This window comes from Balaenoptera borealis (genome assembly GCF_965194805.1).
Source record: "Balaenoptera borealis genome assembly, chromosome: 19".
Lineage (NCBI taxonomy): Eukaryota > Metazoa > Chordata > Mammalia > Artiodactyla > Balaenopteridae > Balaenoptera > Balaenoptera borealis.
In genome coordinates, this window is record NC_138878.1 from 58,367,956 (window position 1) to 58,389,033 (window position 21,078).

Consider the following 21,078-nt stretch of genomic DNA (forward strand, 5'->3'; position numbering starts at 1 on the left):
AAACCTCTGGTAACCACTATTCTACTTTCTGTCTCTGAATTTGACTGGTTTAGGTACCTCATGTAAGTGGAATCATACAATATTTGACATCTTGTGTCTGGTTTATTTCACTTAGCATAATGCTTTCAAGGTTTCCATGTTGTAGCATGTATCAAAATGTTATTTCTTTTTTAGGGCTAAATAATATTTCATAATATGTATAAACCACAGTTTGTTTATGCACTCATCTGTTATATACATTTGGGTTTTTTCCACCTTTGGCTATTGTGATATAATGTTGCTATGAACATTGGAGTACAAATATGTGTTCAAGTCCCTGCTTTCAGTTGTTTTGGATATATACATAGAAGTGTAATTGTTGGACTACCTGGTAATTCTATGTTTAAAGTTTTGAGGAATCACCATATTGTTTTCCACAGCAGCTGCACCATTTTACATTCCTATCAGCAATGCACAAGGGTTCTAATTTCTCCACGTCCTCACCAATGCTTGTTATTTTCTCATTTATTTATTTATTTATTTATTTATTTTTAAAGTTGAATCCTCCTCCAGAGCTGGAGAAGCCCATGTGGTTTTTTTTTTTTTTTTTTTAAGATTTATTGATTGATTGATTGCTATGTTGGGTCTTCGTTTCTGTGCTAGGGCTTTCTCTAGTTGCGGCAAGTGGGGGCCACTCTTCATCGCGGTGCGCAGGCCTCTCACTATCGTGGCCTCTCTTGTTGCGGAGCACAGGCTCCAGACGCGCAGGCTCAGTAGTTGTGGCTCACGGGCCTAGTTGCTCCGTGGCATGTGGGATCTTCCCAGACCAGGGCTCGAACCCGTGTCCCCTGCATTAGCAGGCAGATTCTCAACTGCTGCGCCACCAGGGAAGCCCTTATTTTTTAATTATAGTCATCATAATGGGTGTGAGGTGGTATCTAATTGTGGTTTTGATTTGCATTTCCCCAGTGATTAATGATGTTGATCATCTTTTCATGTTCTTATTGGCCGCTTGTATATCTTCGTGGAAGAAATGTCTATTCATTTGATCATTTTAAAATTGGGTTGTTTTGTTGTTGTTGAAGTGTAGAAATTGTTTTTATATTTTGGATGTTAATCTCTTGCCCGATAGATAATTTGAAAATTTTCTCTCTTTTTGAGGGTTGCCTTTTTACTATACTTATAGTTAACTTTGATGCACAAAGGTATTTAATTTTGAAGTCCAGTTGATCTATTTTTGTCTTTTGTTTCCTGTGCTTTTGGTGTCATGTCCAAGAAATCATTGCCAAATCCAATGTCATGAAGCTTTCCCCTTGTGTTTTCTTCTAAGAGTGTTACAGTATTAACTCTTACTTTTAGGTCTTTGATCCATTTTGAGTTAATTTTTGAATATGATCTGAGGTAAGGGTCCAACTTCATTCTTTTGCATATAGATATCCAGTTTTCCCAGCACTATCTGTTGAAGAGACTCTTCTTTCCCCATTGAATGGTCTTAGCCCCTTGTCAAAATCAATTGACGATAAATGTGTGAGTTTATTTGCGGGCTCTCAATTCTATTCCATTGACCTGTATGTCTGTCTTTATGTCAGTAACACAGTTTTGATTACGATACCTTTGCAGTATAAGTTTTGAAATCAGGATGTTTCAAAACTTTGTCCATTAAAAAAAAATAACCCACGTGAGTTTCAGCTTGTATTCAGTGCATGTTAAGTGCATGGCTTTTACAATATGCTCATTAGATCAATATGTTTAGCTTGCAATTTTTGTCTGCCTGGGCTATCACTTACTGAGAGGTATGTTAAATCGTCCACTATATGTATGAATTTGTCTCTCCTTGTGCTTCTGGCATCACTTTCCTCTCCAGGTCCATTCATTTTGTAACATCTCATCGGAGCTGACTTTTCAGTTTCCTTTTTCAGTTTTCCCCAGTGCAGATTTCTTTAATATTCTTAGATACTCAGTTATCTAAGCATTTGATAGACTATCTATCAGCATTTGAAATAATAATTTCTCTATTTTACTGACTGAGCATTTCTAGGTATTTTGTAAGATTTTTCAGGTTACCTAGTTTGCCCCAAATAGAAGTCTCCATATTATTTCATGAAGTCCTGCTAGACTCTGTTTTGGTGCCTACCTGCCTCAGCCCCCTTTCATTAGCTCTTAGTTGCAATACGTTATGAGTATCTTTTTATTGGTCTACATTTCTAAACCAACAGGCAGATCTTTGAAGGTAGATACATTTCACATTTTTCTGTGTGGCCCCAGAGAAGGGCTATCTGTAGGATAAAAGAAGGTCCTTGGTCCCCACATGCTGATGGGAAGTGAAATTACAGTGTCAGAGGGTGTGATTGGAACTTATGCAAATTTAGTAGATGGTAGGCTGGTGGAGGAAGGAATTGAAATATTTATTTCTGGGCTGGGTGGGAGAAGGGCCAATCACATGTCTACAGGGGTTAATTTGGGTCTGGAAGTTCACAGGAGTATTTATCCCAGGCCTTAGAGCAGAAGCCTTCATCCTTACAGTGCCAGGGATATAAGTCTTATATCTGGTTTTTATGTCAGGAATTCAGCTCAAAACAGGTCAAGGATGGACATCTTAGGCTAGACCTCAATCCTCAGACTTCTCTGTCAGTCTAGTTTCAATTCTACCTTTTGTAAGAAAAGCTGTAAGCCCCCTCTGTGACCTGAATGAATCAGAATATGGCATCTAATAGGCTAGAGTTCTATCTTCATTCTTGAAAGAACCTAGAGTTCCCACGATTGGAGGTAGGAGTCCAAACTTAATAAGCTTAAATTTCAGAATGGAATTATTGTAAATTGGTCAGTTAGGAGATAAAAAACAAGATTGTTCACTCATGGATGTAACTCCCCTTTCTCCACCTGCCTTAAAGCACTGCTCTATTTCAGTTTCCCAAAGACAGGCATGGGGAAACAATCAGTTACTTCAGTTTTAAAAGCCAAGGATAGTGTGGTTTGATAATTCGACTTCTGCTAATGCTCATTGTTTATGTTTCTCAATCTTAGGAGCATTTATCTTACTAAGGCTCCTATCTTACAATGTTCTATAAATTAACTTGGCTGCTCTTCTCCCCCCAGGGATAATCTCAGATAGCATCCCCTAATACCTTTTTTTCTAAAGTTCATGCTACCTTTCAAAATGTCATTTAGCATTTTTCTCATCCTACCAGAAAAACATGTCCTAGAAGGAAAATATAAGTATCTCCCTCTTGCAGGTACTCTGAATTTTTGGTGAGGTGGGGATGAGTACTTAGGGAACACTCACGGGAAATCTTTGCTCTGCTTTTGATTGAGATGAGATAGGGGGATTTGATGACTATTTTAGTGTATAGCAACCTGGGTGCATAAGCAAAGATTATGTTTGGCTGTGAGTAAGACAGATAGACCCAGAAGGACAGTGGTTCAACCAGGAAAAATGTTCTATGTCACATAAAATTTTGGAGGTTGGAAGTTTAACCCTGGCTTTATGGCTCTGCTCCAAAGCCCTCCAGTGCATCTTATTCGAATCCAGGCAGCAGAATGGAGGCATGGAGGAAGAGAGCAAAGGGGATGAACCAGGCACATTTAAGGAAGGTTCCCCAAACTGCCACACAATTCCAGTTATCTCCAATTGGCCATAACTGAAAATCCATGGACCAATAAAGTGGAGAAAGACAATCATGATCCTAAGTGGCTCCACATGAGCAAATAAAAAAGAGATGGTTCTTTTATTATTGGAAGAAAGGGAGATGAATATTGGGAATAATTAGCAGACTTGGCCCCTATTAAAATACCAATGATGGAACCCAGCTTCCTGGACACCAGTACTGGTACAAAAGATCTAGCAGGCTGGAATTAGATAATTGAAATGTGGGCTTACAGGTATACCTTACAGTGTTTAAGATCTTTCTGGAATTTTTGGTCTCTCCCATCCTATTGATCACTATGTCCTGCTGATTCTACTTAACATATGAAAAATATTTGACATTTTTCTACCATCACAGCTGTAGTGGATCTTCCTTATGTCCAATCTGGATTATTGCAATAACTAATAATACTGCAGATACCTTGCATTCAGTTTTTTTCTCTCATTCCCACACTATGTCTAATATATTCTGTATTACCATCAGATTGAACTTTGTAAGACACAAGGTTAGTGTGACTGAAGAACTGACTTTTAAATTTTATCTAATTTTAATTAATTTAAATCTAAATTTAAAAACTGAAGCAGTGTCAAATATTTTCCCATCACTGACTACTTTGTTTTGGTAAGACTGCATTTCACTTTAGTCACCGCACTGCATAGATATTTGTATTATACTGTGCATGTTGTATGTATATGTTGTGTCTAACATCGCACATAAACACATCACTGATCTAGTTGGTGTCAAGAAATTGATGTGTTTATTTGAATATTTTATGAAGACAACATGAGTTACACTGATATGAAGGAAATAATTGGTAACTAAGTTACTTTATCATTAAATTAGCATTCTAGGTTTAAAAAATAAGTATGTACATTTTAAAAATTTAAAATGAAAGCATACTACTGATGCAGAATCAAGTGGAGATAAGTACTATGGCTATAAATAGTTAAAAATAAGAGACTGGAAGAAGATATACTGTGAATTTCATGATGAATGATAATTGTAATTTGCTGTGACAGAGCAAATCAAAAAAGCTGTTTGATTATGGAAAAAAAGAACATTTAAGTTAATGAAGTGGAAAATATTGTGAGACATTTTCAGCAAATACTAGTAAATTTGATGAGAAATTTCCTCTTGATAAGCAAATAGGAATAGATGAAATTAGTTGCCTAAAATCTGAATTAAATGTGCAATGAAAACTTTAAATAAAGTTTAAACATAATCTGAGCTTATAACTATGTCTAGCTATAAAATGGCTTTGGGTCTTGCACAAAAAAGGAATCAAATTTTAGATGGAGAGATAGCAAGATAAATGATTAGTTTAATTGTGGAAATTTTATTACGATTTTATGAGCAAAATATTTTATAAAAAGTGAAAAGAATCTTCAGTTAAGCCACCCAACATCTGCCCTTAGAATACAAGGTCTTTCTAACAATATCAAAAATCAATTAACTTAAAATTTGTAAAGCTACACATACTCTTCTTTAGTTTCAGATGAGTTGTACAATATGAGATACTGCCCATTTAATACTCTGGGTATATTGTATCACAAAAGGCTTCCAAATCAAAAGGAAATTTTGTCAGTTTGCAGCCTACAAAATCAGATTCATAGCACAGATATTTTTGAATATATATGTCAAAAATTTTCCACTAGGTATGAAAAAAAATAATTTCTATCACAATGGATAGTGCTCTGACAATGTTACACTAAAAATGTGGATTCCTTGGAATTTTAAGGCAAGAGACTAATGTCTTCCTAATTGCTTTGCTTCACAGTATGAAAAGTATCATGGTTTAGAATATACACATAAATATTATGAATCATTATTACTTTATGGAACTGTTGAAAGAGGAAACAATGAATTTATTTATCTTATGTTTTTTGCCAATGCTCATTGGTTGAATGATGACAGTTTTACAAAGATTTACCATACTTTGAACTTTGAGACTTAAAAAAAATACTTGCCAAGTATTTCATAATCAAAACCTCCCCAAATGACAATGTGATTTATGTTTTCTTACCATATCACGCTGCATATGAACAAACAAAACCTGAAACTCCAAGGAAAGGAAAAGCTTTTCTTGTGACCTAGCTAAAAGGGTAGGAACATTTGTTGAAACTGAAACTTTTAATAAGTTAATAAAAATAATTTTACATATTTTCTAGATGAATCAACATAGAAAAAATTCACTGTAATCAAAAGCACTGTAAAAATATGCTTGCAATGAAGAAGTAGGAAATCTTAGTAAAGAAACAGAAACTATAAAAAAGTACTAAAGAAAAATTCTAGAATTGAAAAATGCAATATCTCAAAATAAACATTTGATAGATAAGCTTAACAGCAGAACTGAGAGGACAGAAAAAAGAAACAGTGAGCAACAGAAATTATCCAATCTGAAAAACTGAAAAAAAAAGGTTGAAGATAAATAATAGAGCCAGTCACCTGTAGGACAATATCAAAAGATTTAACATATGACTACTTGGAACCCCAGAAGGAGAAGTAAGGGCAGAAAAAATATCTGAAGATACAATGGCCAAAGTTTTCTGAAATTTAGTGAAAGGCATGAGTGTACAGATTTCAGAGGCTCAGAAAACCCCCAAAAGGATTAACACAAAGAAAACTATACCAAGGCACATCATACTCAAACAGCTGAAAACTAAAGGTAATAAGAAAATCTTGAAAGCACAAAGAGGGAAATGACACATTACACAGAGGAAAAATAATTCAAAGGACTTCTCATAACCTATAGAGGCCAGCAGTCAGTGATATAATATCTTTTTAAAAAATATATAAAACAAAACCCAGGATTCTATAGCAAGAAAAAAAAATCCTTCAGGAACAAAGCATTTCAGTAAAAGAAACAATGAAAGTTCACCACCAACAGACATATACTCCAAGAAGTGCTAAATTAAGTTCTTCAAGCTGAAGGGAAATGATACCAGATAGAAATTTAGATCATTGGGAAGGAATGAAGATCATGTGAAAATGTAAATATATGGGTAAATGTGAAAGATGATGGTGTTTTTTTGTCTTAATTTCTTTAAAAATACACAAGACTGTTTAAATTTCCAAGTGGAATGGTGATGTGACTTTCTGTGGACTACTTCTTAATTTCAAAAAACAAACAAAAAAAAAAACCCAAAAACCAGTACTGATACAATGGAGAGAGCTGGTGGTCAATACATGAATCAAGAGATCAAACATAGCTTCACTATGTGCCACCTGTTATTTTACAATATTGAGTACACAATATTATCTATGAAGTTATCATGTCAAAAATGTTTAATCTGAAACCTAATCAAGCCTCTAGACATAACATCCAGTTCAGAATAAATGTGAGGGATAGAGAAACAACTTAAGCCCACTCAGAGAAAAATTAGTACAAATACGGAATGTACAACATTATATGGGTTACTTCTCCTGAGTCTTCAAAAAGTTTGTCACAAAACAGGAAGAGGATAAATGTTTGACCAAAAGAGACTCAATAGCCATAATCATATAAAATATGTGAACTTAGTTTGGTTTTAGGCTTTTTTTAAAAAAGCCAGCACTTTCAAAAGACATTCTTTAAAAAATTGGAGAAGTCTGTAAATGGGATGAATATTACAGAACATTATAGGTCTACTGTTAATGTTTTTTAGGTGACAATGGCTTAGTGGTCATGTAGAAGATAATCTTTAAATCTAGCAGTTGTATTTTTGAGTTGTATGTTGATTTTTTTTAGAGGTGAAGTGATACCTAAAACATTCACTCAGAAAGCACAGCAAAATTATATATACCATATATATATATATATATATATATATGAAATGTATGATATATGTGAATCTGTATATATACATTTTCATGAGAGAGAGAGAGATACTAAATATAGGTGGAGGGTAAATAAACCTTCATTGTACCATTGTTGTACCTTTTATGTAAATTTGACATTTTTCAAATACTTGAGGAAACCTTCTCCAAGTCAATATCTGTCCTTTGGCTACCCATTGTTAATCTCTAACTTCCATGAATTGTAGGGAATGTGGATTGTATATTATCTGTATTATAGAAATTATTATAAAAAAATTTCTTCAAACCACTTTCCAATTTTTCAACAGCTATACTCTCAACATTCAGCAAAAGCATAGGGTTTTTACCATTATTAATCTTCAGGGGGATGAGCTTTGAATAAAAAAGTTTCTTGTTTAAAACATTCTATGGGATTTTGTCCAGAATTAATTATCCGAAATGAAATATGGATGAGTGATGATAGAGTTTTAAAATATGCTCACAGGATCTTCCTTCCACATGAATTTATTTATAGTAATACTAGTAATTACCATTAAAAAATGATACAGTATTTAGTAAGCAAATACTCTGTGCCAGATGCCCTTCCAAACAATCATATTTTATGTTAAATAATTTAATCTTTACCATATCGTTAGGTGGTAGAAGAGTGATAATGTTAAAGGATGTGTCACGGCTAAAGGCTTTCTGACTCTCATTACATTAAGACTTTCTCGCCAATGTGAAATCTTTGATGTTGAGTAAGTTGATAGCAACGAGTAAAGACTTTCCCACATTCCTTACATTTATGTGGCTTCACACCAGTATGAATTCTCTGATGCTGAGCAAGTCGATCACTACGATTAAAGGCCTTACCACATTCTTTACATTCATAAGGTTTTTCACCAGTATGAATTCTCTTATGTTGAGAAAGACCTGAGATAGAACGGAAGGCCTTCTTACATTCTTTACATATATATGGTTTCAAACCAGTATGGATTGTCTGATGATAAATTAGTTGAGAATTAAGTCTAAAGGTTTTTCCACATTCCTTACATTCATAAGGTTTCTCCCCGGCATGAATTGACTGATGTGTTTTAAGGTCCCCGACACGACTGAAGGCTTTCCCACATTGTGTACATTCATATGGTTTCAAATCACTGTGAATGATCTGATGTTGAATAAGGTAAGAATGGAGCTTAAAAGTCTTCCCACATTCTTTGCATTCATGGGGCTTCTCACCAGTATGAATTCTCTGATGTTGTGTAAGTTGAGAGCCTCTACAGAAGGCCTTCCCACATTCCTTACAATCATAGAGTTTCTCGCTACTATGAATTCTCTTATGTTTAAGGAGGCTTGAGCCCCTACTAAAGGCTTTTCCACATTCCTTACATTCATGAGGCTTCTCACCAGTATGACTTCTCTGATGTTCAATAAGTAGATAGCTGCGAACAAAGGCCTTTCCACATTGTTTACATTTATATGGTTTCTCACCAGAATGAATTTTCTTATGCTGATAGAGGCTTGAACGATGACCAAAGGCCCTTCCACATTCCTTACAAATATAGGGTTTCACACCATGATGAATTTTCTGATGGAGACACATATGTCGGTACAACCTAAAAGTTTCCCCACATTCCTTACATTTGTAGGGTTTCAAACCAATATGAATTTTCTGATGTTCAGTAAGGTGAGAATGACGTCTAAAGGCCTTCCCACATTGCTTACATTCATAGGGTTTCACACCAGTATGAATTATCTGATGTTGAATAAGCTGTGAATAAAACCTAAAGGCCTTCTCACATCCATTACATTCAAAGGGTTTCAAGTCAGTGTGACTTTTTTTATGTCTAATAAAATGCTGGAGAACTATAAAGACCTTTCCACATTCCTTACATTCATAGGGTCTTACACCACTATGGTCTCTCAGATGTTCAGTAAGGTGTGAATATTTCCTAAAGCCCTTTCTACATTCCTTACATTCATATGACTTCTCTTTAGTGTGAAGTCTTTGATGTAGAGGAAGGGATATATGTTTTCTGAATATCATTTGATTAAAATATCCCACTTTAGGTGCCTGTTGTCTTTCAAATTTAGTTCTGTTCTGTGAGTCATTTCTGAAAATAAACGCCATAAAGTTGAAGGTTTTACTTCTATTCATTGTCTCCCGATGGTATGAATTTACTTCATAACTGCTTTTTTCTGAAGATAATTTGTTGCTCTCACTTGTGAAATCAATGTCTGAAAGAAAATGAGAAAACAAACAAATGCTATTTTTCTTGTACAAGGGGAAATATAGTAAGGATAATAATAAATTGACAAGTATATCCATTAGAAGTAAAAGGGTCATACAATTCTAAAATACTGTGATGAAATTTTTTAAAGGCAAGAAGGGCTCAGAAAATTATTAAAGCTAACATGAGAATGTAAAGTTTGTGAATAGGCAAAGAGAAAAATCAGTACTCATATTTAGTTGTGGATCAGTATTACCACAGGAATTTCTTACATATACAACCCTTTTTTTTTTTGAGGGAGGTGAAGCAGAAAAGAATAGCTTCATTGCTTTGCCAGGCAAAGGGGGCCACAGCAGGCTAATGTCCTCAAAACTGTGTGTGCCAACCTGGAGGGGGGTAGTGAGAAGTTTTTTAATAATGGTTCAAAGAGGGCGTGATCAGCTCATGTATATACTACCCTTTAGATATCCACTGAGACTGAGTGAATCAGAATCTGTGAGTAGGTCCTGGTCATCTACATTTTTAATATTCTCTACCAGATGGCTCTCAGTAATTTTTTCAATGGTCTGTCTTTATCTTAGAATGAAACCCAAGCACATAACCATGAATAAGAAGACTCTGTCTTACTTCTACAAATTCATTTCAAGCCCTTGACATCTTTTTCCCTATATCTGACCACACTGCATCTTTTCAGCTACTAGAACATACTGCAACTTTCCCCATTGCATGTGGCTTCACACAGATGCTTTACCTTGCAGGAATCCTCTTAAGTGGCTTCTCTAAATGACTATCTCCAGGTGTTGCAGGTTACAAATCACTTTCTCAGAAAGGCTGGCTCTGCTAACTGTAAGTAAATTCATATCCTTTATTCTATATTCCAACACCTAATTCTTTGTCTTCATGATGCTTTTCTCTCGTACATATTTATTGTCTCATTTGTTTTACTATTTATTTTCTTACGCTAAAACTCAAGTATGGATTCAAAATTTCTTTCAACTACCACTGAAAAACAAGTTCTACCACAAGGTAAGTATTAAATAATTAACTGTAGAATTAAATAGTGAATTAAAAAAGGTAACTTGGATGAAAATCAAGGTAAGTAAGGATAAAAATCAAGGTCAGTGGAGAAGGCAGCTGAGTAAAATAACGATCTAGTTTCTGAAAATTATGCAACAGTTACCAACTATCTCTCTCTGACTCTAATCTCTCAAACCTTATTGCCTCAGTAGTGGGGCCAAATTAGCCCTAGACTTAAAGCTGTTCTGGACCCAGCTTAACAGAGCTTAAAAGCAAACCATGAAAGGATCAACAGGTCCCATTTACTGAATCCCAGAACAAAGTCCCCCAATCCAGCATTCCAACACAGTAAATGTCACAATGTCTGGCACCTAATACAAAAATTATCAGGTGTGCAAAATAGTAGAAAAATATAACCCTTCCTAGGAGAAAAATCAATAAAAAGAAACAGAGCAAGGAGTGACACAGATAATATAATTAGTAGACAAGGATATTTAGAGAGCTATTATAAATATACTCTGTATTTTCAAGTAGTTATTTTCTAGTCATCTCTTACTTTTCTGTAGTTTATCCTTTGTCAGAATCCACATATAAGAGGTCATGGGAAAAATTTCTCCCAAATTCTTATATGTTCAAACTTTTGCACTTTAATGACAAACCATCCAGGCCTGAACCTTCCAATTTGTGGGAAGGTTCTTGATGACTGATGCAGTTTCTTTAGTGCTTGTGAGAGTTTTCATATTTTCTCTTTTTTTCTTGAGTGTTGGTTTTGTAGATTAAAATTTTCTAATAATTTATTTCATTTGATTTTTCAGTTTTTGGCATAATGTTTATCAAAATTAGCATCATATATTCAAGGTTTCATGATTTGTAATGAGGCCCCCTTTTTTCCTTGCATAGATTGATGTTGAGAGAGTTGCACCAATTTTATTAATTCTTTGAAATAACCAAATTTATAGTTTTGACTTGCTCTTTTATATGTTCAGTTTTTATTTCATTAATTTCTGTTCTTTCCTTTATTATTTCCTTTCTTCCACTTTCTTTAAGTCTATTGTGCTCTTCCTAACTTACCAAATGGATGGTTAGCTTATTAATTGTCAGCATTTCTTCTGGAAATAAAAGATCCATTGGGAGAGTAAATTTAAAATCCAAACAGATAAGAGCCATTAAAGGAGTGGTGAATTGGCCCTGAAGATCTACCGCCACTTTTCCCCTAGAGAAACTCACTGATTCTGAGCACAGTGATAAAAAAGAGGTAGTTGAGTATTACCAAACTGAAAATCAGCACTGACCCAGCTTAATATCTGCTATTCTATCAGACCCAGAGAGGAAAATGTTAAGTACTCTCTGGTGGAAGATACCATTATCTAGAACCTCTTCAGTTCTTTTGTACATGATGTCCAGCACACAGTCACTATCACTAGTAACTTGGAGAGGCATTACCATATGACAAATAACAAGAGGAAAAAACAGAAACAATAGAAGTAGACCCACAGATACCAAACAATGAAGGCATACAAGAATTCCAAAATAACTATTGATGGAAGTGTTTAAAAAACAGATGAGGGACTTCCCTCGTGGTCCAATGGTAAAGAATCCACCTTCCAATGCAGAGGATGTGGGTTCAATACCTGGTTGGGGAACTAAGATCCCACATGCCACGGGGCAACTAAGCCTGCACGCCACAACTACTGAGCTTGCGCGCCTCAACGAGAGAGCCCACGTGCCACAAACTACAGAGCCCATGCGCCCTGGAGCCCATGCACCCTAGAGCCCACACAACACAACTAGAGAAGAGAAAACCTGCACACCACAACTAGAGAGAAGCCCGCACATCACAACGAAGAGCCTGCACGCAACTAAGACCCGACGCAGTCAAAAAAAGAAAAAGAAAAATTAAATTAAATTAAATTTTAAAAAAACAGGGACTTCTCTGGTGGTCCAGTGGTTAAGAATCTGCCTTCCAATGCAGGGGACGCGGGTTTGATCCCTGGTTGGGGATCTAAGATCCCACATGCCGAGGGGCAACTAAGCCCGCATGCTGCAACTACTGAGCCTGCTCACTCTGGAGCCCACACACCACAACTAGAGTGAAGCCTGCGCACCTCAACGAAGAGCCCGCGTGCTGCAATGAAAGATCCCACATGCCGAAACTAAGACCTGACACAGGCAAAAACAAAATAAATAAATAAGAATAAATAAATTAATTAAAACAGATAAAAAATAGTAATAAAAAGACAGTAAATAAAGGAAGAATTGCAACAGGTAACTGGAAGTTATAAAAGACAATCAAAGTGAATTTCTAGAGAGATAAGTTCTCAAAAGATCTAACGTAGGTATAACTGGAATCCCAGAAGAGAGGAGAGAACGGTCAAGTATTGTCCAAAAACTGAACAAAGACACTTCTGAGTAGAATCTATCAAATCACTGAAAGCCAACATTTTCACTGCTATAACAGAAAATACTCAAAAAGATAATGATCATGACTCATTCTACCACTGTAAAAATTACAAAGGCTCATCTGTAATAAAGAGAAAACCAGGACTCTATGTTACCTGTTCTCCATGTAGGTGGACTGGCAATTAAAATAGAATATTTATTGACATTATGAAAATACACATAATTTGACATTTGTTTTCTTTGCCAGTAGTTATGCAGAAAATTCCCAGAATTCAATCCTTTGGTCATTTAGAAAAAGCAACTACAGGATGGATCAGAAGGAGGTAGGAAGGTAAATGAAGGACAGAGAAGATTTAGGTGCTGTCATGCTGCGGAGCAACTAAGCCCATGCACCACAACTACTGAGCCTGTGCTCTAGAGCCCGCGAGCCACAACTACTGAAGCCCGTGCACCTAGAGCCCGTGCTCCACAACAAGAGAAGCCACCACAATGAGAAGTCTGCGCACTGCAACGAAGAGTAGCCCCCGCTCGCCACAACTAGAGAAAGCCCGCGTGCAGCAACGAAGACCCAACACAGCCATAAATAAATAAATAAATAAATTAATTAAAAAAAAAAGATTTAGGTGCTGAATGAAGGTCCTTATTTCAATCTAACAAAGCCCAAAATAGTCCTTTGAGAATATGGAGCAGAAATTTCGCTAGTTTCTTGGCACAGAGCATAAAATATACAGTAGAAAAAGTGGATATTCCAGATAGCAGATCCTACATTACTTCAGGCAGATGTCCTTACCCAGTGATACCAAGTTAGTATAATTCTCCAACATCACATCTCTGTACAAATTCCTCTGATCTGAGTTTAGGCATTCCCACTCCTCCTGAGAGAAGTCTACGGCAACATCACTGAATGTCAGTGGCACCTGAAATGACAAATTCATGTATTATTTGTAAAAGTAGAAAAAAAATTTCAAGATGGAATATTGAGTTGCAGTAGGGGGTGATACATAAAAACAAGTAGGCTGAAGTTAAAGATCATGACATGGGTAGATGAGAATAAATAATAAATAAATTAGCATATCTGAAGTAGATTCCCTACCCAATCTTGAAGAATCCTGTTGGAGCACAAAAAATTTCTTTAATTTTAATTTTCAAAATTTTCTTTAACCTCTTCCCCACAGTTCAGTATTATCCGCCAGATGTGGTTCTCATCTTCCCTTTCTACAATCCCTTACTGAACTTCTGGTTCTTGAGTTAGAACACACTAATGTAGGATGATCCAGAACAACACTGAATGACTCAAGCCAAGCAATCTCTCTTTCCCTACAAAATGGACCTCAGAACCCTATTCACTTCTCAGTGATTCCTTAGCCAGAGCCCCTCCTCTCTCTAGGCAGGCACCAATCCCATTTCAACCTAAACCTAAAAGCTTTTCAAAGCTGAGGTCTCATCTCACACTGAGACTGAGACCATTCAAAACCAAATTCTCCCTTATCTACCTGGAAAACTATGGAGAAAGTTCTCCCTCTTCTGGTCAAATAGGACCACCATTTCTATACAATGAAACTACGAACCTAACAAGGGAAGCTAAAATACTTCCTTCAAGATACTTCACCCCTTTACTGCTCTAACACTGCTCTCGAGAGAAGACTGAACATATAGAAGAGGAATAAATCATTTGATGAAAAAACTGAAAAATCAGTTTGAAAAAAGGGAGCAAATAGGGAGGACACCATCCTTCTCTGTAAAGGCAGCAACTGTGAAACAGGTTGAGATACAGCTTTCCTAGGAAGGAGGTTTTGGGATAAAGAATGAAAATATTATCTGAATTAAAAATTGTAATATTTCAGGAAGGAGAGACATCCACTTACCCGGCCCATGGTTTTAGAACTGCCAATCATCCTCAGAAGCTGAGTCCAGAGAAGCCAGAGCTGAGGGAGGAAAAAGAAGCCTTGAGACCCAATGTAGCTCAGAACTCCCAACATTAAGGTAAGAGAGCCTTTCTTTTTTCTTCTTTATTCCTGTTTCTCGCCATCCTTGCCCACTCTCTGCCCTCCCAAACACATAAACACATGTCAGGGGATATGAGACAGAGTGCAGACAAACTCAAACCCTTTCCTGTGTCTGGGAAACAAGCCTCACAAGTGTGGATACAGAGTAGAGGCTCTCTTGAACCAAAGCCAGATCCAGACACACCCCACTGGCCTATTTCTCATTCTGATCATGCCAAATGTACCCAGCTTGGGTTGTCCAGTCACACTAAGTAGATCCTCCCCAATTCAGCCCTACCTTCCAGGACTGAGACCAGGCCATACAACACAAACTTCAACAACCTTCATGGCCTCAAGGGGGACCTGGACTCTGTCCGACAAAAGGCATAAAACAGGGACTTCCCTGGTGGTGCAGTGGTTAAGAATCCACCTGCCAGTGCAGGGGACACAGATTCGAGCCCTGGTTTGGGAAGATCCCACATGCCGTGGAGTAACTAAACCCGTGAGCCACAACTACTGAGCCTGAGCTCTAGAGCCCTCGAGCCACAACTACTGGGCCCATGTGCCACAACTACTGAAGCCCATGTGCCTAGAGCCTGTGCTCTGCAACAAAGAGAAGCCACCACAAGGAGAAGCCTGCACATTGCAACGAAGAGTAGCCCCCGCACGCTGCAACTAGAGAAAGCCTGCGCGGAGCAACGAAGACCCAACGCAGCCAAAAAAAAAAAAAAAAAAAAAAAAGCAGAAAAGAGTAGGGACCAACCTGGAAAACTTGACCACCATAAAACTGTCTGCCCATGTGAAGCCTGAACTTGACTCCAAGGTCCTCTGGGCTGACCAACCTGGATTTCCCTATCAGGATCCACTTTGCTTGCTGGCATGAATCACTGCCACCCAGTACCCACAAGGGAGGTGTGAATTCATGCTCACTAAAGCCATACAGTAATACATAGATATTTGTAAACTTCTATGTGATAGCTGTGCTATACACGTTAACATTTAATCCTGAAATGTACTTATTAACTCAATTCAGCAGATGAGGAAATAAAAGCTCAAAGAAGTAAAGGTATTTTCCCATATCACAAACTATAAGTAGAAGTGATGTTTTGAATCACATTTCTATAATTATAAAGTCAACTTTTTTTTTGAACTGTTGTCTCTGACACCCAGATTTTTTGTTTCATTATATGAAACCTGAACATAAATAATTAAGACAGCACCTGTCAAAAGATTTACTAAAGAGATGTTTTAAAGCAACAAAGATAGTACAATTTTACAGGTATTCAACTGTCAGATTTTAAAAGTTGATGATACACCACATATTAGTAAGGCTGTAGGGAAAAGAGCATTCTCATGCTGTCCTATAGGCCTGTGAAAACCTAGTGCAATTGAGACATGTACGAAAAATTATGCATAAGAAGAATTTAATGATGAAAGGCCGTTTCTGAGACTTCACCTAAAGGAAATAACTGTAAAATGTGCCTAGAGATGTATAAAGGAATACGATGATAGACACTAGTTAAAATGAAAAAAAAAAGCTGGAGAAAAGTCTAAATGTACTTAGATGGGTAGTTAATTGAATAAAATGTATTCATTCATATAATGGAAAATGAAATAGATACTGAAAATGATTGTGCAGATCACTGGTTCTCAATAGGGGGTGATCCTGCCCCCCAGGGCACATTTGGCAATGTCTGGAGACATATTTGGTTGTCAAAATGTGTGGAAGGGTGCTACTGTAACTAGTGGGTGGAGATCAGGGATGGCGCTGACCATCCTACAAGGCATAGGAAAGCCCCCCACCACAGCTAAGAATTATCTAGTCAAAAATATCAACAGTGCTAAGGTTGAGAAACCCTGACATAGACTTATTAAAGGAAGATAACGTAATCCAGAGTCTCTATATTATCAACAATGCCAATATATGATAAAACTTATGAAAATGCAAAGAAACAGGAAAAAGTTACTGATAATCAAGAGAAAAATCTCAATAGAAATAAACCCAAAGATGATCCAGACAATGGAGCTAGTAGACAAGGACTTGAAGACATTATGATTAACATGCTAAAGAAAATAGAGGAAAAGATGGACAAAATGGAATGCAAAATGAAGTATATCAATAGAGATTTAGTAGAATCATAAAAAAGAGACCCACATGAACATTTTATAGTTATAAAAGTATAATATCAAAAATTTTTAATGTATTGGATGGATTTAACAGCAAAAATGGTATTAATTAACATAAAGTCAAATTAACAACAATCTTATGCAGAGAGAAAAAAGAAAGAACAGAGCTGAATGTAAGAGAAATACAAGAAACAGACAAAATGTGGAATTGAACACCTAAAAGAAAATAGAACGGAAATTGATTTGAAGAAATAATGGACAAAAACATTCCAAATCTCATGAAATACCTTGATACATAAATCAAAAAGCTCAGCAAACCTAACCAGATAAAATAAAGAAATTCTTACCCAGGCACATCATGGCCAAACTGTTGAAAAACAAAGTTGAAAAACGTATCTTGAAAGTATGTAGTTTAAAAAAGACATCAGTTATAAATAAACAACAACAACAAAAATAGTTCTTATCTCAACAGAAACTTTAGCGGCCTGAAAAATAGAATCGTATCTTCAAAGTGCTGAAAGAAAAAACCCTGACCACTCTGAATCTTATGCCTGGAGAATATATCTTTCAGAAATGAAGGTAAAATAAAGATTTTTTTGAACAGAAGCTGAGAGAATTTCTGATCAGCAGACCCACAATACAAGAAATACTAAAGGATAGCAGTCAGGCTAAAGGAAAATAATCCTAGGTGGAAGCATGAATGTGCCAAAAAGCAATGAACAGCTGTGGACAAGTAAATATATGACTAATATGACTAAACAAATGGACTGTTTAAAGGAACCAAAACTAGAATGCTTTGTGAGGATTATATTACTGGAAGAAGGAATGACAATAACAGCATAAATGGAGTTAAACTATTGAAATGTTCTTATGTTATTTGGTATGTGGTTAAAAACCCTACATTTTTTTTTTTCTTGGCCGTGCCAGGCGGCATGCAGGATCTTAGTTCCCCAGTCAGGGATCAAACCCGTGCCCCCTGCATTTCGAGTGCAGAGTCTTAACCACTGGACTGCCAGGGAAGTCCCCTAAAAACCCCATTTTAAAGAAGACTGTATTAAAGATGCATCCTATATGGGGAAATATGTATACATATAGCTAATTCACTTTGTTATAGAGCAGAAACTAACACAACATTGTAAAGCAATTACATTCCAATAAAGATGTTAAAAAAAAGATGCATCCTATAATAGCTCAGGTAACTACTAAAAGAATTATACAAAGATGCACAATTAAAAAAACTAATAGAGGAGACTAAATGGAATAATGAAAAATACCTGATTAATTCAAAAGAAGGCAGGAAAGGAGGAAGAAAGAAATGAAGAATAAATGGGATAAACAGAAAACATATAGCAAGAGGGCAGATTTAAACCAAACTATATCAGTAATTGTAATAAAATGTTAATGGACTAAACATTGCAATTAAAAACTAAGATTTCAGATTAAATTAAAAACAGGATCAATTACACTGCTTATAAGAAACATACTTTAAAGACACAGATATGTTAAAAGTAAGAATGGAAAAGTATATTAGACAGTCATTAGAAGCACACTGGTATATTAACAACAGATAAATAGACTTAAATGCAAGAAGTATTATAAGTAATAAAGAGAGATATTTCCTACAATTCAACAGAATATAAGTTATCCTACATTCCTTATACTCCTAATAACATAGCTTCAAAAGCAAAAGTCAACAGAATTAAAGGACAAGTTTATAATTAAATTTAGAGATTTTTTATACCCTCCATTGGTAACTGATAACAGGAAGAGAAAAAAAAATCAACAAGGCCATAGAAGGTTGAACAGGAATAACCAAAATGACCCAACTGAACATTATACTCCCAAACTACAGACTACACATTCTTTGCATATTTTTCAGAATATTCTGGGCCATAAAACAAGTATCTATAAACTTCAAAGGATTAATATCAAAGAATGTATATTTTGGAACTCAAAAACAGGTATTTCTCAAATGTTTCCAAATATAAAAGTTCACTTTAAATAAGTACAGGTCAAAGAATAAATCATAATGGAAACTAGAAAATATTTGGAGCTAAATGATAATAAAAGTATGGCATAACAAAGCTTGTGAGATACAGTCAAACCAATGCTTACAATGACATTTTTAGCTTTAAATATATATATTTTGTTTTTGTTTTGTTTTTACAAATGCTGCAGATAAATACCATTCATTATCTAATCACCACTGGTAATTACTAGGTGTACTAAAGACATACTGACATAGTAAATCAATTAGTAGTGAAATTATTATGAAAATCCTTTGTCAAATTACTACAATGCCAAATAAACCCATAATTTATTTTCTCCCAGTAGATAGCATGAGCATTTATAATGATTGCCCACTTATTATTTTCCTTTCTTATTACTCTTTGATCCCCTTCACCCAAACATAAATTTATGTTTTATAAAAGTAGCATGGTTAAAAATCAATGATCTACCTTTGGAAGCTAGAAAAGGAAAAGCAAATTAAGCCTACAGAAAGTAAAACATACTAAAACCAATGGCATAAAAAACCCAGATCTATAACAGAGAAAAATCAATAAAGCCAAAAGCTATTTCATTGAAGAGATAAGATTAATAAACCTCTAGCTATACTGTTCAAGAAAAAAATTGCCAATATCAGGACTGTAAAAGGAGATACCACTACATATATTATAGACATTATTAAATTGATAACAGAATTTTACGAACAACTATGACAATAAACTTGAAAATGTAGATGAAATTTTAAAATTTCTTGAAAACACAATTCAATGAAACTGATATAAGAAATGGAAAATCTGAATATTGTTATATTTATTAAAGAAATTAAATCTATATTAATTAAGGACCTTCCCATAAAATGTCAGGCCCAGAGGCTTCAGTGGCAAATTCTCCAAACATTTAAGGAATTAAAAATGCCAATCAAACTCAATATCTTCTAGAAAACAAATAAAAATGGACCATGTCATGAGGCCCTCATAATTGTGATATCAAAACCTGACAATGACATTACAAGAAAGGAAAACTACAATATATATCTCTCATGAACACAGATGCAAGTATATTAAATAAAATATTAGCAAGGAGAGGCCAGTGATATATATGACCAAGAGATTTATTCTCGAAATGCAAAGTCACTTTATTTATTTTTAAAAAGCAATCAATGTAATCTTCAAACTTTAAATAATAAAGGAGAAAAACCATTCAATCATTTCATTACATGCAGAAAAACCATTTGATAATATTCAACATCAGTTCATGATAAAAATTCTCAGCAAACTAGGAACAGAGCTTCTTTAGTTTGATAAAGGGGATCTACAGAATAAAACTGAGAGGTAAAATATGGACTACTGTCTTGAGTACAGAAATAAGGCAAGGGTGTCCACTTTTACCACTTCCATTTAACTTTGTATTTGAAGACCTATCCAATACCATAAGAGAAAAAAGTGAAATGAAAGGTATGAAGATTGGAAGGAAAGAGGTGAGGTAAATCCATATTTATTTGCAGATAACATGATTTTGTACATAGAAAAAAAATTTTCAATCCTACAGACTATTAGAATACATGAATTTATTAGAAAGTTGGTTGAATAAAAGGTCACAGTATAAAACAAACAATTATATTAAAGCAAAGCTATTGAAAAATGAGATTTTAAAAATCCCAACAGTTCATAAAAAACATGAAAAATATAAAACACTTTGTAGCTACTTTATTTATTTATTTATTTATTTTTGGCTGTGTTGGGTCCTCGGTTCGTGCGAGGGCTTTCTCCAGCTGCGGCAAGTGGGGGCCACTCTTCATCGCGGTGCGGGGACCGCTATAAAACACTTTGGAATGAATCTAACAGAATAGGTGCAAGACTTTTAGATTGAAAACAACAAAACATTAAGGAAAGAAGTTAAAGAAGAATTAAATAA

The 21,078-nt window shown here is 35.4% G+C and overlaps 1 protein-coding gene across 7 annotated transcripts in view; it reads right to left on the reverse strand.

Moving 5' to 3' along the window:
• ZNF404 (zinc finger protein 404) overlaps positions 1 to 21,078 on the reverse strand; it is a 37,445-nt gene that overhangs the window by 8,383 nt on the left and 7,984 nt on the right. For 3 of the 7 annotated variants that reach the window (XM_082368399.1, XM_082368398.1, XM_082368400.1), the window contains 3 exons: positions 14,911 to 14,970; positions 13,836 to 13,962; positions 573 to 9,635 (listed from right to left, as the gene is read on the reverse strand). In XM_082368399.1, coding sequence (XP_082224525.1) covers positions 8,113 to 9,635; positions 13,836 to 13,962; positions 14,911 to 14,940 — 1,680 coding nt within the window. In that variant the 5' untranslated portion in view covers positions 14,941 to 14,970 and the 3' untranslated portion in view covers positions 573 to 8,112. Of the gene's footprint in view, positions 1 to 572; positions 9,636 to 10,379; positions 10,473 to 13,835; positions 13,963 to 14,910; positions 20,868 to 21,078 lie in introns of those variants that run through there. The other 4 variants (XR_014237702.1, XR_014237703.1, XR_014237704.1 and 1 more) reach the window with 3 other exon arrangements.